A 13,352-nucleotide genomic window follows, 5' to 3' on the forward strand; every position below is an offset into this window, starting at 1 on the left:
TAAGGAGTTATTTACTAAAACCTTCTTGGGTTCTTATGGATTGGACCTGGTTTCCTTCTCCCCATGTCGTTTCCTTGCAGGTCGGAGAAGTCGGGCATGATGTTAGATGAGAGTGTCGAGGGGGGGTTTTTCCGATGACATTTCTCCTTAAAGTTATTAAGAGACCGATATATCTTTCCCCCCGCATATTCTTCCTCGCGGAGGCCTCTTCGATGAGAGTTTTTTATTTATGAGCTCCACTAAAGTAAGCTGGAGAGTTATTGGAGTCTAGAGGATCTATATCATCTTATGCATCTGGTCCATGTCGGTGGAGACCTAATAGTTTAATTGCATTGACTGGAAATTTCCATTCAGAATCTGATGCCTGTGAGGTATCTCGTAAGAGCCTTTGTCAGTGGAGGGAATTACTAAGATCACTAGTAGGTCCATATATACGATTCTTAGAACTTCCTCACTCCTCAAACTTTTACGTGCATTAAGATCTCCATTTTTGTGCAATATCAAAGTGCTAGAAGGAATAGGTGTTTTAGTCAACAAATCACCATCGAGTATAACATTGTGAATCTTAGTGGTGACAATAAGATATGACATACTAAAACCATAATATCTCATAGCGGCTATAACATGATTCAGGATGGTAATTGCTTGTATCACTGGTAATTCTGCTTTTGGAGTTAAGTTTACTCCATCGCGATCTAATAACCCTGTTTCGATACGATCTTCGTTCATTGTTTAGAGGTCTTTCGCCTCCTGGAAAAGGTGTTCCAGTCCTAGATCTACGCCATAAGTCGTTACGATAATGATCGTATCGATAATGGATAATTGAGATGACGCGAGACTGAAAGGTTGATAGAGAACCTTTAGTATGATATTGGAGGTAATTCTGATACAAATCTGAGTTTGGATATAGGATTATCCATTTGTGGAATTTTTACAGGAATCAGAAGTCTAGAAATCCAAGAATAAAAGTTGATATGATGCTTGATTGGATCGAACACGATGGATCTTCATGTTTAATTTTGAATGCTCTTGATTCGGTTACCTGAAAAGGTTTCGAATTGAGTAGCGGACATGAAATCGCGGAAAATCCAAGAACCAGAAGTCGATTCCCACAGACGACACCACTGTTCAGTTATGGAACCATAAATAGTTGAAATAGGTGGTGAAAAATCCTGAACCGACGATGTTAATTTCCGATATGGTGGCGCAGGAGTGGACCTGCAAGAAAAATCTATGGGATTTATGATCAAGACATGTTAGTGCAACAAGAACTGACAAAGGCATTGAGGTTGTATTTGAGTAGTTTAATAGGTTTTGTAGATAACAAGGTATAAAAAGACATAGAATCGTCATGGCATAATCCTAGGAGATGGGTTACCAAAGACTTTCTTGGGTAAGGATAGTGTTAAAACAGCCTACCTGACCGAAAAATATCCATTCAAAATAGATTTCCAACACCTACGGAGGTTTATCCATAATGTGAAAAGGATTACAAGTCGTGAAAAGTAGAACCTTAAGGATCAAAATTCGTAAATTTATTACATTTGATGAAACCTGTTTGAGAAGGAAGAATAAAGACTTAGAGGTGATAAAATTATATGTTGGAGAAGACTCACTTTGATGTGAAGATTCTTGCTAGAGATATTATAGATGGGAGGAAATTTGGGCTTATTTGAATGAGTTTTGAAAACTGTTTTTTAGTTTTTAAACTTAAAAACTAAAACTCATTCAAACATTAGTTTTTAATTTTTAAAAATTAATTTATAAATCAATTTTAAAAAATTGTTTTGAAGAATTTATTTTTTTGATAATCTTACTTTTAAAAATCATTTTAAAATTATACAATATTATAAATTTACCATTAATGGAAAATATATATTTGTTTTGTATTTTTCTCTTTCTAATTTTTAAAGAGTTTAATGATAGTCCACTATAGGTGTAAAAAAATATTACACATAGATTCAATCAAAATATTTTTAAATGTCAAATCATATAAATAAATAAAATTTAAGACTTATGATACGTGGGTCAGTATTCCATTCTTTTTTTCATTTCCAAAACTAAAAGTCAAAAATGAAAAACCACAAAAACTTATTTTAATTTTTTTTTTAGTTTTTAAAACTCTATTTTAAAGAATAGTTTTAAAAAAAATTGTAAAATTAAACTATCAAACAAATTTTAAAAAAATAAATAATTTTACAAAATCAAATCTAACAAGTTCAAAAATATACTATCTTAGAATTAGTGGTATCTGATATAATAAAGTAAAACTTAGTAATAACTAATAAGATTTCATTATTTAAATTTTTAAATAAAGAATGGAATAAAATAAAACATCATAAAATTGATAAAATTACTTTCATTTTATTCCGTTCCATCCAAATTAAAGTAATATGATGGAATAGACAAATTTTTTTAAATAATAAAATAATAGAGCGTTATATTTTATTCAGCTCTCGTCCCTTAAAGGTCCTGTTTTTACTTTTAGTAAGGGATATATTTACGGAGGATCATGGTAGAGTAGTATATGTAGTTATAGTGACCTTACCTTAGTTGTTACAATTAAATAAAATTCTATTTATAAAAAATAACTTTTATATTGTTATTTAATTTTAAGGCATTTGTTTGTATTTGGCCTTAGCTGTTTATATAGGAGTCAACACATGAACGAGTGTAGGTTGCGGCGTTGTTGTGGGAGCAGTAAATTGAAGGACAAAATGGTCTTTCCACGATAACTGCAACAACAAACAGAAAGAAAATCGGTGATATACCGAACACACCCGCGTCTTTGGAATACAATACAACCTTTACCTTCTGCTTCTTCTTCACCTAGAGTATGTATGATCCTTTCTTCATTCTCTCTTTTCTTTCATTTTCATGATTCTTTTCTAATAATCACGAACTGGAACTTGTTGTAACTTGCAAGCTGTCGCTAATATTGTACTACATGCTCAATTTAATTGATTCGTACCTACTTTTGTTCTTATTATTACTCATAATTATGATTTTTAATCCTTTCGCTGCTAAATTCTGATTTTATCTTCTGATTGTTGCTTTTTAATCCTTTTTAATTTGGCTTAGTCTAGTTTAATAATTGATATTATTACTTATGATTTTGAATTGTTTCTGATTTTGATTTGTTGTTGCCTTTTTTAAATTCCATGGATTTTAGGGTTTCAGTTTTGTTTTCAGATGTTTCTGTTTAGCAGCTACATGCCATTTTTTTCAATCACTACTGTTAGTATTATGTTGGAGTTGGTGATTGTGTTGTTGAAGATGATGACTGATGAGTTGATGAGTGAGGGTGCGGGATTGGGTTTTGAAACAAATGCTCCTGAGTTTTATGGTGAATCGGTTTTTAATAGTGCGTGTGGATTTCAATTTGGAAGGGCTCAAGTGTATGTTTGAGGCTTTGAGTCAATCAATCTCTTCGGGGATTGTCTCAGAGTTTGAGCTTTGAACCTTTTAAACTGAAATCCAAATACACTCTACGATAGTTTCGTGGAGTAATATATAACTATGTAGTTGTGATTTAAATTGTCGATATTGTTTTGATATCTGTTTCTTTAGAGCAAAACTGGTTAGCGTTTGATGATTCTGTGATGGTAACTGAGGAAAATTATCCTGTTCTAACTTCTTGGTATTGTTACTGTTTCAGGATAAACCAGCCTTCACAGTTATCGTTAGTTTCAACATCAAGTATAGGCTCTCTTTTTCTCTCCAAACAAGTTCAATGTCATGGATGATAGACCTGCAAAATTAAAAATCATTCCAGATCACTTTCAAATTCCAACGTCAAGTATAGAATCTCCTGAGAGCGGAAAATCGTCTACTACCGAAGAATCTGGAACTGATCAATCTGTAAGGTATTGTTTGCTTGTTAAAAAAGGAATAGAGAAAAAAAAAAGCAATAATAAAAAAATTATTCCGAGACTTTGAGCTTTTATTTGAAGTAAGTTACTCAATTTAGCTTAGTTTAGGCCCTCTCTCCGACTGTGGACTCCAAGAAAATTTAGGACAACTTTCATGTTGAACTTGTTTACTCTACGAAGACTGTCATGGGGGTCCGATACTGGAGGTCAGGAAAAGGTTTGATTCTGGAAACTTTTTGCGGTTTGGATCGTTTTTCATTGGCGAAGGTTTTGTTATATCCTTACCTATACACACTTCTATTCTGTAGGTTGAGCTAACAGCTGCAGAAGTAGAATCACTTCGATCAGAGCTTGCTGATTTAGAGGAAAGGGAAGCTCACTTGAAAGCTCAGTGAGTGATCCACAATTTTGAACTATTTAGGGATTTGTAGTCATAACATAATGTGATATAAGTGTTCATCAGTTAGTGGTTTTCTTTAGGTTACTATCATTCTTGTGTTTGTCTATATCTCTAGTCCCATGTACTGAGTTGGGTGATTAAAGAATCAAAGTTAGGATTTAAACACTAACATTTGATTTGGACCATAGACACGTGTTTATTTGTGTAATACTAACTACTAATAAGACTAAAACGAGTTTCGATTTCCTTTTTTCTTCGTTATTCTCCACTTCACTCCATACTAGCGTTTCTTCCCGATGTGTTAGACAGCTATGCATTTGTTTTCTTCGGAATTGAAATTTTTATATTGTGAAACAAGGAGAATTTACTATTTTATATGTATTGTATTTTTTGTTTTTATTTTTTGCCTTAAAACAATTATTTTTACCCAGGTTGCAACATATTGATGAAGTTCTGCGGTCTGCTCGTCTATCAGGCTATTTACACATTAGAACTGTACTAATTTTTAAGCCCTGCATATAATTTGTTTTTCATTGGCGGTACTTAATTATTATTTTACCAAACAAGTTGGCATTGATGTGCTTTTTGTCTTTCTCTGTAGAGATGGTCAGCACTTCCGGGAGAGCCCGCACCTATAGATGATACTGAAGTAGATGATCGGCTTCCACGCTTTGTCGTTCTCCATGGAGCATGTTTATTCTTATATTTGTTGTGTACAGGTAAGGCCGTTAGCTGTCTTCCTTCACTCCCCCTCGATTTCTTTTTTTCTCTTACTAGTCTTAGTTTTCATTTTTACATTAATACATTAATACATTAATACTTTGGCTTTGTTTGACAAAATAGCTGATAGCTGATAAGTTAGTTGACTGATGGATGACTGATAGTTGCGAGTTTATAGCTGATAACTTGATAATTTATAGCTGATAACTGATAACTAGTTGATGACTGTTAGGTAATAAGTTAATTTGAGTGTTTATCGAGTGGTTTAATGCAGATATAGGAAAATGCTGATCAATATTGCAAAGTTGAGAATTTTAATATGGATGGGTGAGGAATATTAGACAACATATTTATATGCATCATAGACAAGTTGTATAGCGCCCATAATGAAAAATGGTAAAGTTTTACAATAAGTGTGGGTTTTTCTTGTGTAAAAAATGCCTATAGAAGCTTCATTAGGAAAGAGTAAATCAAATTGAGGGTAATCTAATAACCAGAGATTGAAGGCCTAATAACATAACTATAAGCCAAGTATAAGAAGGATTTAGATTTATATGATTTTTCTTTAGCATGATTTACAGTAGGATATATGTCATTTGATCCATGTAGCCAACCCTCCTTAATAGAAAAAGGCTTTTGTTGTTGCTGTTGTTGTATGTTATGAGTAACTTGGTGCACATCTGGCTGTTGCAAAGAGAATGGAGTGAAAATTGGAATGGGCCAATAGGTCATATTTCGATCAATTTAATGGAAATAAGCATGTTGTCAGAAGAGTGAGTGTTCGAAATTCATATTTCACTCTGTAGCATCGACACGTGTCTGTGTCGTGTCTGACACGACACCCGCACATGAAAATTTTCAATTTATTCATTTTGTAAAATTATTACCTTTGTCGACATGTCAGTGTCATTTCTAGTGTCTGTGCCACTGTTTCATAGAAATTTCGTCACGAAAATGATGGTAGTACTATTCATTTTTGTAGCTGAAAATATTTTAGGGCAATTTTGTGTTTTTTAACTAAAAAACATACATAGGCTGACAAGTTGAGTCATTCAACCAAAAAATGTTATTGTTTGTTCCACAATTTTAATTTAGGCTAGGCCACATCTAATTTAGTTCGAAAATTGCAAGTGAATTCTTACTTAATTTTTTATAATAAATTATTACATACCATAAATTCATCCCTATCCATAATACTGAGCAAAACATAAGAATGTGCACTTTATTCCCATTCCATCAAACCAAACAAGACCTTGATTTTTTGCTTTGCAGTTATATTTGTTAGTCCTAATCAGAACATCAAGATCTATTAGGCTGACCATTTTTTCCTGTAGATAAATTGCATGTGGTTTTTTATTTATTTATTGTGGGCGAATGAGAAATGGAAGTCTTGTAAGCCTCTTAATCATCAGATTTGTGTGATTTCTTTTTCAATTTTTTGAAACATATTCCTACAATTATGAAACATAATTCTTTTTCTCTAGTTGTTGGTATATTTTCCAAAAATCGCTTTAAATTATGGTTGACTTTCTTTCTCTCAAATCAACAGCTATATTGAAACATTATTGTTAAGGATGTCTAAGTTTGTTTGAACTCCAAACTCTCTGACTCAAACCCAACACTCATAAGTTTAGGCTATAAATATTAGATTCAAGAATTCATTGTCTCTATGTCTTTAACTTGTCTATTTATGTCGAAAGCTGGATAAGCCAAACAAAATTTAATTAGAAGAGTAGGAGCAGCTAGAATATAATCTTGACAGCTCGTTCAAAGAGGCCATCATACTGTCAAAAGGCCCTCATACTGCTATGAACTAATTCTCCAAATGCTTAAGCTATTTATCAAAGGCCAAAGTTTTCTTTTTATTAATATCTTTGGAAAAAAATTGCAAATGATTGGCTCAATCAAATGTATTTTCATCTCAAGTTTTCAGACGACCGACTTCTGTTTACAAGACATTAATACTTGTTTACTAATGAAGTGTAAAAATTGCAGATATAAGTCCTCAGGACTCAACCCTTCTATCTGATATACTTGAAGTAGGGAGATTGCCAAGTTTTAAGCACGATGATGATACTCAACATGCCTTTTATATTTTAACCTGTCATGGATATCGCTACGAGTGCTCAAGCAATTCTATGATTCAGGTGTGTCCAAGTTATTAAGATAGTTTGATTCTTGGTAGTTATTATCATTATTATTTTTTCTATATTTCAGTTCTACAATCTGGGATAAATTCTAAGTGACTTACATGATCATTTTAACTTTGAAAACTTCTTAATTTAATGTCTTCCCTCACACTTTCAGGTGGACTCTTGGTTAACAGCTTTAGAAAGTTACTGCAAATTAGAATCTGATAGATCAGTTCATAATGGTTAGATTTGAGATGTAACAAATTGATGATTTTAAGTGGCATGAAACCTTTGTAAATATGTTTCTAAGCCTTAGTTCTCAGTAATTGAATGAAGATAAATGCTTTATTTGTCAATTTTGACTCTTACATGTTTGAGCAATCCTAACATAAATTGGTGTCAGTACATGTAAGTATAAAGCATAAAAACTAGGATAATACGGTAATACCCAAACAATCAGTGTTGTTGACATTAAGTTTCCTTAATATGCTTGAAGGATACATTGTTTGAGTAATGCAGCACTTGAAAAATTCAATAATAGTAAAAACGATGCAAAACGGGTGATCTGGAACGATTGTTAATCTTCAAGTGGCTATGATGATGAACTCTACTACGGCGGTCCTTCATACTTGTATTTGGTGGTGAGGAATGTAAAGACTCTGACAATAAAGTCAACGATCGTAAGTGTCGGGTTTAGAATTTAGAATATCATATATATTTTGAGTCTAACTTCTTCGTTTGGCTTTATAGGTAGGATTTAAGGTTGAAGGACACTAGAACCTTTTGGGGGACAGTTGGATCATTAGATTCCATGATTCTCCCTGTCTACCAGATTGTGAGGGGCCACCGCTAGGATCCTGTGTTTCTAGGACGCGTTGGTTCTTTCAGAAATATCAATCACAATTTCAAATAAATAAAAAGAGTTATTGGATTTGTAGTTTCAAATAGGTGGTATTGTTACCTCTATGATCTTTTTGATTCTTTTGGAAATATCAATGGCAATATATATATATTAGGTTTCTGTTCAGGACTCTATAAAAATCAGACAAATTCTCCATCATGAAGAGATATGTATAAATATTGCAATCATACTCATAGCGGTATATCATTAATATTAATATTGGAGAATATTTATCCCACGCCATGATGATTTCTTCCTCCCACCACCATTAAATTTCACACCCATTAATTTTTCAATATTTATAAAATAGTTAATATTTACCCTTCAAATTTTACTTTTCTTTTATAAACTTTACTTTTTCAAAAATACTAAAACGAAATTTCTGATAGTCATTTTGAAATTTTTGGTACGCAATTTTTCACATTTTTCAGAATTCACGTATTTATATCAAAAATTTGGAAAAATTCGATAAAAAATATTGAAAATTTCAAAATTTTCGCTCAAAATATCCGTGGACAAAAAAAATTACCGGAAAATTTTAAATTTATGATATACCGAATTATTTTATATTTCAGTATATCGAAAATTTTGATATATTTGAAATTTTTGATAAAATAATAGAAATTTCAAAAAATACTCTATTTGTATGGTCCGAAGCCGGTAGGATCATCTACATATTTGTATAGTGATTGTACGCAGTTTTTCACCACAAACAAAGTATGTTTTGTTATGTAATACGTTTAAATTAAATATACGTGGACAAAAAAAAATGACAAACAAAAATTACTGATATTTTTTAAATTTCTGATATACCAAAATTTTATAAATTTCCAATATATCGAAAATTTTGATTGTATTTGAAATTTTCGGTAACATAATAGAATTTTTAAAAAATACTCTATTTGTATGGTATGGAGTCGGTAGGATCATCTACAGATTCGTGTAGCGACTGTACGTAGGTTTTCACCACAGACAAAGTATGTTTTGTCATGTAATAAGTTTAAATTAAATATTTTCTCAGCCCTTATATGATATTTATAATATACTTTTTTTGTGATGTAAATGAAGGATATTTGAGTCTCGATATGAAGTATTAGTATGAGCACATGATATTTGCAAACAACATGACATTATAGTTGGGACTGTTCATTCTGATACTGCAAATGACCAGCGAGGTAGGAAAGATAAAAAAAATTGGATTGTGAGAGGAGGAAATTGTAAAACGAATAATACATCTGAAAGCAGTATATCCTCAGAGGGCACTTATAATATGAACGTAAAATACCCTTTTAGGTTGAGATCTGCGTCGAGTGGTAACGGTTAGAAGGTGATGGTTAGGTGTAGGTTTCACAGTCATAAACTATCTGAGGATTTAGATGGCCATGACATATTAGATCGTCTAAAAGTTCATGAGAGACAGTTTGTGAATGACATGACGAAGTACAACATGGCTCCACGGTACATAGTTTCTGTCTTGAAAGACAAAGATTCGGGAAACCTCACAAGTGTTATCCAAGTGTATAAAGCTAGAGTTACATATAATACGAGTAAGAAAGGTTCATTGACGGAAAAAATGCAAATGTTGTTGAGTCTTATTGATCGCGACTTTGGTAAGTCTATGTGAATCGTGACTGCAAGTGCACAGTCCTATCGCGTAGTTTTAAAAGGACTAATAATCGAATGTATCGTGGTCTAATGTTACTATGTAAATCTAAGGCGAATGATTGTTCTAAGATTGGAGGGATGAAGAGAAATAACTATAAAATAGAATAAAGATAAAGATATAAGATATAGGGGATATAGGTATGTAATACATCAAACCTCGGGGATTCGACATATAGTTGGTGTAATCTTATTAGTTAAAATATTCTTCAGTAGAAATTATTTATAGAACGGGCTTAGTCTCACACTCTCGTTTTTATTGATTCTGACCATACTCCTAAACCAGAATGCTTGGCTCTCGCGGTCTTATTTTGAATTTAAAAGTATTTTATGAATATAGATAAAGTCTAATTAATCCTAAAGCGCTCTCGATGTGTTTAGGATTAATGCCTAGTTTCAGCTATCTGGTTAAAATCTCAAACTCTCGTTCTTGTTGATTGTAACCTTAGTTTGTTTTGTACTCTCGTACGAAAAATAATTTGATTAAAATAAGAAACTAAAGTCGGAAAAATAAGTTTTAATAAAAACTAACACCAATTATTTATTGAATCCCGTCGTTTCGATGGTCTTTACATACCAACACCTAAGGTTTAGCTGGACATAGATCCGGTGACAGACATGGCAATTGGAGAATTAAACATACAATAAGGCATAAATAAATAAAACAGTAAACAATAATAAACCTGGATTGCAATTTAAGAACTGAAATTGAATCTTGAATCTTCGATTAAATAATTCCGACAGGCTTTGGCAATGAATACCCCTTACAATTGAATCCCAAATGCGTAAAAATAATAAACCATAATAGTCCCCAATGTGGAGAAACTATCACTTTTACAATGGTAAGAAACTGCCTAGAAACTAAAAGAAAAATAAAGCAGAACAAAAATTAATCGTATACTTGAAAACTGGAAGAAGAGACCTCTCGTGCGAGTCTGAATGGTCCTTTTTATATCCATTCCATATTCCTCATTTGTAGCGGAAGTTAGTGGAAACCGTGGCTAAAAGAGTGGAGGAAAAGTAGGAAAAGTGGGAAGACTAGGTTGTGGCGGTTGCCACAACCCTAATTCCATGATGAGTGGCGAGCACCACTCTTGTAGTAACCGCCCACCACTTTTCAAGGGTTGGTGGCGGGCGCCACCTCCCTTTTGGCCCAATGTGGCGGGCGCCACATCCTTTGGTAATGGGCGCCACAAGCCCATTTGCTTTGGTTCCCCATTATCCCATTGGAAACCTCACTTTCTTCTCTTTTCTTGCCTTTTTTCTTTCCTTTTTGCTATTTTCCATTTTTCTTGCGGTAAACCTTTTAATCAATAAATACCTGCAAATAAACATAAAATATTGTGTAATAAATAGTGTTAATCGAGTAAAAAGCAGTGTGTCATACCCCAAAATTTGCCCGTTAATCTTTCAAGACATTCTTCAAGGCACTCCAACTCATTGTTCAAGACATTGAACTTAAAGGAACAAAGACCCAGCTCACAGGTGGCCAAATCCAGAAAATGACTCAAACTGGCATGCTCGCTAGGCGAGCAAATCCTTCGCCTAGCGAACTCTTCGCTGCACCACTCGCCTAGCGAAGCTTGCGAATACCAGAAATTTTGGGCTTCATTCTGAGCCCATCATGTCACAAAAACTATTATAAATACCAAGACCTCATTCAGAAAAAGGAGGACGAAAAACAGAGGACGAGGACAGAAGAGAAAAGGAGAAACACAAACATACACAGAGAGCAAACCCTGGAGGCTAACCAAAAGAATTCAGAGCAACCCTAAAGGAAACCCTGAAGGAAACTCATTTGCACAAAGGTTACCTCCGCCCAACTCAATCCGGTACAAACCCTAAGAGTGATCTGCCAATTTACCGGTGCAATTCAATTGCAAACAGGTTTGCACATCACTACCGTTTTATGCTTCCAATTTGTAATCTCTAAATACATGATGCATTATGATTGAATTTTTGGATATGTAACTAGATTTTGCATGTGGGTTTAAGTATGCATGAATATCCTGAATGTTTAACCGTGTAATTTCTGTAATGGATGCCATAGGGTTCGGAGTTCCGGAAATCGTACTGTTATCAAACTCAAAACCCGCAGCCGTTCGCTAGCACCTCGCTCAGCGAACATGTAGCGAGTGTTCGCGCCAAGCCTTCGCTAGGCGAGGCAGTAGCGAACATGACAGTCGCTGATTTTGCTGTTCTGTTCTGTGCTGATCTGACATGTTTTATTATAACCATGTATTATTGGCCTGACATTCTTACTACTGTGATTCTTTTGTTTGGTGCAACTCTCGATTGCACCCCGTTTTGGTATTCTAACCCGTTTGTTGACTTTTTGTGAGGGTTCACATACTCCCGAAGAAGGTAGCTTGCTAGGTATTCCACTTTATTTGTGGGATACCCTTGTGGAGATCTATTCTAATTATCTAACTGATTACAAATGTTTCCTTTGAATACATGTGATCTTGGTCATCTCTTTGTTGCCTTACGGTATTACGGTCATGTCCCGCGAACGTGGGGATACACTTAGCAAAGATCCTTCGATTAAATCATCATGTCCCTATAAGATAAATCATAGTCCCTCGGATGTTGCCTTCGAATATATGATTTTGTCCCTCGATGGCCCGTCGTTGTAGCCTACGGTTAAATGATGATCGTCCCTTCGAATGCTAAGGTATCCTTACAAATGTTGCCTTCTATGACCAATCGATGACCCTACGATGCCCCTTTACATCCAAAGGATAAGCTTACTTACTTCTCAATAGTAAGGACAATTTTACCCTCATAAGGATAGGAAATACCTATAAAGACCTCGGGTAGGTATAACTCTTAAATGCTTACTCACAACTTAAAATACTTTTCACACCTCACACCTTTCAAAACATCTTTTAGAAGATCACCACTTGGTATACATTCATACTAGAATCATTACCGAGTTATATTTTTCTAAACAACTGTCAAAGTTAAACGAGATAAACACTTTGTATACATTCGTACAAGAATCATTACAAAGTTAAACTCTCTTTTCAAAGCATTTTCTAAACATTTCTCAAACACTTTTTCAAACAAGAAAAACATAAGTGATTAAGCAATTAAGAGCCCATGGATAACCATGGATACAAAGGGTGCTAACACCTTCCCTTTGTATAATGTACCTCCCGAACCCAAAATCTAATCAAGGTTTTTCCTGTTCTTTTCCGCCTTTCCTTATTGGATAAAAGAAAAGTCGGTGGCGACTCTTGCTATCCGCGACATTTGCTTTCCAAAGCAAAAACACACAAAGTCAGTTCACCGTATGACACAGTGCATATAGAGCCAAAAATACGATACATTTTTGTGTTATCAAACTCCCTCATACTTAAACATTTGCTGGTCCTCAAGCAAATGCCGCGTACATGATTAAAAAGTTTTGTAAAATATTTGCAGCATACATTATCAAGACTCGTAGAAAACACAGTTGCATTCGGATACTCATTTTAGTCTATAAACTTTACTTTGGTTCAAATTTTTATTAACAGGTACTCACTTCCACACTAAGGGTATCGTTAGAACACACAGTCGCAATGTTGCAACCATAAGTCTCCCTCCTATACAAACCAATCTGAATCATGTTGTCATGCATAAGCCCACCTTACTAAACGTTCTTTTTATCCTTTTTCATTCTG

General features: G+C 33.9%; 1 protein-coding gene across 6 annotated transcripts; it reads left to right on the top strand.

Moving 5' to 3' along the window:
- The first annotated feature begins 2,653 nt into the window (after positions 1 to 2,653).
- Positions 2,654 to 8,181, top strand: LOC127107566 (uncharacterized). Of its 6 annotated transcripts, none has more exons than XM_051044858.1 (8): positions 2,654 to 2,838; positions 3,659 to 3,866; positions 3,981 to 4,089; positions 4,181 to 4,263; positions 4,704 to 4,767; positions 4,874 to 4,991; positions 6,988 to 7,139; positions 7,621 to 8,181. In XM_051044858.1, the coding sequence occupies exons 2-8, from the start codon at positions 3,739 to 3,741 to the stop codon at positions 7,636 to 7,638; spliced, it is 672 nt and encodes a 223-aa protein (XP_050900815.1). In that variant the 5' UTR covers positions 2,654 to 2,838; positions 3,659 to 3,738; the 3' UTR covers positions 7,639 to 8,181. The 6 variants fall into 6 exon arrangements, with proteins under 6 accessions (XP_050900815.1, XP_050900812.1, XP_050900813.1 ...); XM_051044855.1 differs by lacking the exon at positions 7,621 to 8,181 and adding an exon at positions 7,300 to 7,480; XM_051044856.1 differs by lacking the exon at positions 7,621 to 8,181 and adding an exon at positions 7,300 to 7,480 and having other exon boundaries at positions 2,654 to 2,834.
- The last annotated feature ends 5,171 nt before the right edge of the window (positions 8,182 to 13,352 follow it).

The sequence above is a fragment of the Lathyrus oleraceus genome, chromosome 7 (genome assembly GCF_024323335.1).
Source record: "Lathyrus oleraceus cultivar Zhongwan6 chromosome 7, CAAS_Psat_ZW6_1.0, whole genome shotgun sequence".
Taxonomy (NCBI): Eukaryota; Viridiplantae; Streptophyta; class Magnoliopsida; order Fabales; family Fabaceae; genus Lathyrus; species Lathyrus oleraceus.

Excerpts from the sequence above, each read along its gene's own strand:
- LOC127107566 (XM_051044855.1), top strand. The coding sequence starts at position 3,739 with ATGGATGATAGACCTGCAAAATTAAAAATCATTCCAGATCACTTTCAA. Across the intron at positions 4,090-4,180 it reads ATACTGGAGGTCAGGAAAAG|GTTGAGCTAACAGCTGCAGA; the intron begins GTTTGATTCTGG and ends TCTATTCTGTAG. Across the intron at positions 4,992-6,987 it reads CTTATATTTGTTGTGTACAG|ATATAAGTCCTCAGGACTCA; the intron begins GTAAGGCCGTTA and ends TAAAAATTGCAG.